This window comes from Alosa alosa, chromosome 18 (assembly GCF_017589495.1).
Source record: "Alosa alosa isolate M-15738 ecotype Scorff River chromosome 18, AALO_Geno_1.1, whole genome shotgun sequence".
Lineage (NCBI taxonomy): Eukaryota > Metazoa > Chordata > Actinopteri > Clupeiformes > Clupeidae > Alosa > Alosa alosa.
The window spans coordinates 5,884,985-5,889,479 of record NC_063206.1 but is presented as its reverse complement, the minus strand read 5'-3'; the positions used below and the strand labels follow the sequence as shown (position 1 = coordinate 5,889,479).

The 4,495-nt window shown below is 45.1% G+C and overlaps 1 protein-coding gene across 1 annotated transcript in view; it reads right to left on the bottom strand.

The window, feature by feature from the left end:
* Window positions 1-4,495, bottom strand: part of srbd1 (S1 RNA binding domain 1) — a 109,330-nt gene extending 104,835 nt beyond the window's left edge. Inside the window, 7 exon segments of the mRNA XM_048268941.1 lie at window positions 252-390; window positions 1,293-1,410; window positions 1,804-1,970; window positions 2,254-2,499; window positions 3,148-3,544; window positions 3,784-3,851; window positions 4,381-4,495. Coding sequence (XP_048124898.1) covers window positions 252-390; window positions 1,293-1,410; window positions 1,804-1,970; window positions 2,254-2,499; window positions 3,148-3,544; window positions 3,784-3,851 — 1,135 coding nt within the window. The 5' untranslated portion in view covers window positions 4,381-4,495.

The following is a 4,495-nucleotide window of genomic DNA, read 5'->3' as shown; positions in this document are numbered from 1 at the left end:
TATGTGATATTATTATTATTTTACATTATTATTGCATTACATTAACATCATGTCCATATTTTGTTGATATATCAATGTATATATCACATTATCACAGCGTCATGTCAAAAAACATATACTTTCTATTTGTGTCTGTGTAGGTTTGCTTGTTTTGGCCCCAGGAGAGCGCGCATGGTGTATCAACTGTGTGTGTGTGTGTGTGTGTGTGTGTGTGTGTGTGTGTGTGTGTGTGTGTGTTCTGGGACACATACCCTCAGTGTCAGGCCTGATGTAGGAGTGCAGGTTGAGGGTCTGGGGGTTCTGCAGAAGGGCTAGAACCGCCGGTTCTAAACCCAGCTCTTTGGCCCGCCTGGCTTTGGACAGCTTGCTGCCTTTCTTATAGGGGGAGTACTGTGCAGGGGAGGGGAGAGGAGAGGAGAGGAGAAGAGAGGAGAAGAGAGGAGAAGAGAGGAGGAGAGGAGAGGAGAGGAGGAGAGGGAGGGAGGAGAGGAGGAGAGGAGAGGAGGAGAGGGGAGGAGAGGAGAAGAGAGGAGAGGAGAGGAGAAGAGAGGAGGGGAGGAGAATATTAAAAAGGACAAACAGTGGAAAACAGAGACAGCATGTGGAGGGGTTGGGGAAACAGCTAGCGGAGGTCAAAACACAGGTGTCAGGATCTGGAGTTGGGAGGCACAGGTGAATGCGAGATGCCACAGGTACAGGTGAATGTGCCACAGGTACAGGTGAGTGTAAGATGCCACAGGTCCAGGTGAATGTGAGATGTCACAGGTCCAGGTGAATGTGCCACAGGTCCAGGTGAGTGTGCCACAGGTCCAGGTGAGTGTGCCACAGGTCCAGGTGAATGTGAGATGCCACAGGTTCAGGTGAATGTGCCACAGGTCCAGGTGAATGTGAGATGCCACAGGTGAATGTGAGATGTCACAGGTCCAGGTGACTCTCCATAAGCAGTGTGTAAATGCATGTATATATGTTGACTCTCCATAAGCAGTGTGTAAATGCATGTATATATGTTGACTTTATGTTACTGTTACCAACCAAAACCTGATTGTTGCACGAGGATTTCCGTTTAGTGGTTCTATAAAAGCATACAGTATTCACTCAGAGAAGTGACACCTACACAGTCATCCACACCCACAGGCTCAAACATGCACACGCTCAAACATCCACACACCCACATGCATCCACATCCACACACCCACACTCTCAAACATCCACACACTCACACTCTCAAACATCCACACACTCACACTCTCAAACATCCACACACTCACACTCTCAAACATCCACACACTCACCACGTGGTCAAGTTCATCAGGCGTTCTGCAGTTCTTAAAGGACACCTCCAGCTCAGAGGTCAAGACTCCATCTTTCTTCAGCGTCTGCATCACAGACTGACACTTCTTAGCCAAAGCACTACAGCACACGCACGCACGCACGCACGCGCGCACACACACACACACACACACAATTTGTTCAGTTACTTGCATACATTTCTGTTCAAAACATCAAACTCAATCTAAATCATTAGAAGTCAGCCCGCTTTTTTGAATCACTGCTCAGTAAATTCATGGCCTATGCTGCCATCTAGTGGGAGAAAAAGGAAACTTAATTTTACTTCCAAAGGGAGAAAACAGTTTAATCTTCCAATTCTCTTTAACCCCACACACACACACACACACTTCTCAGAGAACATCCACATGATTAATCTCCCCTTTCCTTCTGCATCTGTTTCATACAGCAACCAAAACACACACACACACACACACACACACACACACACACACACACACACTCCTGCCCTCTCACCATAGCTCCTCCAGCGCTAGCTGTACTTCTCTGAGAGCATCGGCGTCCATATAGTTGATCATGTCCTTGCGGTAGCGCACCAGGAAAGGGATGGTGTTCTCCTCATGCAGGAGCTGCGCAATGTTGCCACACACCCACTGCTCCACACCTGTCCTCTGAGCTAGCACCTGTCAGCACACACACACACACACACACACACACACACACACGCACGCACAAAGGAAAATACAAAAATACACAAAAAATATCACGTTACAGATCACTTTTTTTCCTGTCCTTGACAAAATCTTTATTATTATTATTTTATTATTATTATTATTATTATTATCATTTCAACACAAGTGTACTAGTGTATTATTTTTATGAACATCTAAATATGAAGGTCATCTGTGGTAAGTAGAGTCCAGTTCACTGTGGGGGTGTGCCATGTCATATCGCCCATGATGATACCTGAATGGGGTCCCAGTTCATGTGAAGACCTTCCCCAAAAACATTCACAGACTTGGCCTGCCTGACTGGTCTTCCTTGAGGGGCGGCCGAAGTCTTCTGTTTCTTAGCAACTGGCTCTCCAAAAGTGAAGTCTTCCTCAGGCTCCTCCTTCTTCACCATCAGTGACTGCTGATTGGAGGAGGAGGTCAAGCCACTTCCACTAGGCTGGCAGCTGTTGGGGCCCATGGCCATGGGGAATGACAGTCTCTATGAAAAGGAAGACGCATACATACTAATTAACACAATCAACTAACTAATAACAAAAAACGTTAATCACAATTCACATTTGAGTGTAGCATCAGTTTAATCACATTTTTCCTTCAGGGTATGAGACACTGGTCTAAATAATAGATTACAATCACCTCAGAAATACAATACTCATACTATACTCAGGTTAAACTGTTTAGCTGTCTGACAGGCCAGAAGTGTAGCTCCAGAATCATAACAGGATGCTCAGCTACATTATTATTGGGTCAGCCGTGGCCTTGAGTGCCCTTGAGCAAGGCACCTAACCCCTCACTGCTCCCCAAGCGCCGCTGTTGTTGCAGGCGGTTGCAGGCACTGCGCCGGGATTAGTGTGTGTTGCAGGCACTGCGCTGGGATTAGTGTGTGCTTCACCTCACTGTGTGTTGACTGAGTGTGTTTCACTAATTCACGGATTGGGATAAATGCAGAGACCAAATTTCCCTCACGGGATCAAAAGAGTATATATACTTATACTTATTGTGTGTTGAACACAGAAATAGCCTATTAGTTGTTTTCATTTGAGTCATTTGAGAAAATATCTAGTTAACATTATGGCAATCATGATACAATAACTCAAAGCTGTAAAGATCATACCGGTCCATAACTTACCTCCTCCTTGACCCTTGCAGGCCCCTGTAGCCCTTCTCTGTCATTTATTCCTCCCGCCCTCTCCTCCATCATCACAGCAGGCTTTTCGGGTTCTGTTGTGGTTCTAGAATCTTCCAGAGGTTCCACATTCTTGGCTTTAGGAGCCCTGGGAGCTCTAGGCTTCCTCTCTGTTTTAGGCTTAGGCTCCTTCTTCGGTTTTGGTTCTTTAGGAACTTTAGGTTTGGGTTCTTTCTTCGGTTTGGGTTCTTTAGGAACTTTAGGTTTGGGTTCTTTCTTCGGTTTGGGTTCCCTGGGTTTGGCTGGTCTCCTGGCGACGGATTTTGCCTTTGGCTCCGGTAGCCATGAATCATCCGCATTTTCATCACTACTGACCACTGTAACATCAGCATTTCCTAGTCTATAGCAGATCAAAGGACACAATTAATCAGCAGAAGGGTGAAGTCAGTGAAAGCTTTACTGTAGTGTAACAACCTATTGTTAGATGCAGACATGTAATTCACTGCTGAAATAGTCTAGGCCAGGCCTACTGTACAGTACAAACACATACGCTCACTGATGGAGAGATTGTATGGTTACACGTCTGTGTGTGTGTGTGTGTGTGTGTGTGAGAGAGAGAGAGAAGGTAAGCAAACTCACGGGTTTTCGTCTTCATCTTCTGTAACCACCTCCGTGTACACCTTGGCTGTTTTCGTTCTTCGTAACATCTGCACGAAAGAGTGAACAGTCGCATTGTGGGTAAAGAATAGAAATTAGCTTTGCTGATTGCATAGCCTACAATGTAGCGTCCACCCTGCTAAAACATGGTCTCCAAGTAAACCCCTTTCTAACTGGAACACACCGAAAGGACAAGTTGGACAAGGTGCCAAAATAGCACTTTGATATTCCATATCTGAAATCTTTCGCAAGATTGAGCATATGATTCTGTTTGGTCTCAATGTGCACTGGTGTGTCAGCAAATGCTATCATGGTAGCACGTCTGAGCATTTTGTTTCATCATGGGAAAATACGTAACATTTCAGAAGTTACAAAATCTCAGGTGCGTTTCATGATAATAAGAACTGCTGAGAAGTTCGTGCTCAGTTACAGTCCTAATCCCGTTTGAATTTAGCGCCTTAACAACTGCACTGTGAGGTTGCTGCTAGCAAGCTACCTGGATATCTTTGACTGTTCGAACAGCTCAAAGTTAGCTATCTATCAGTGTCAACATAAAGAAAACGTAGGAATGAGACTTACGACGTTTCCCCGATATTTATTTAGTTGTGTGTTGGAAATTATTATACACAAGCATCACTCTAAATGTGCTACAAGATAACTCCAGTAGGCTACTAGAATCTACACAAACCATTCA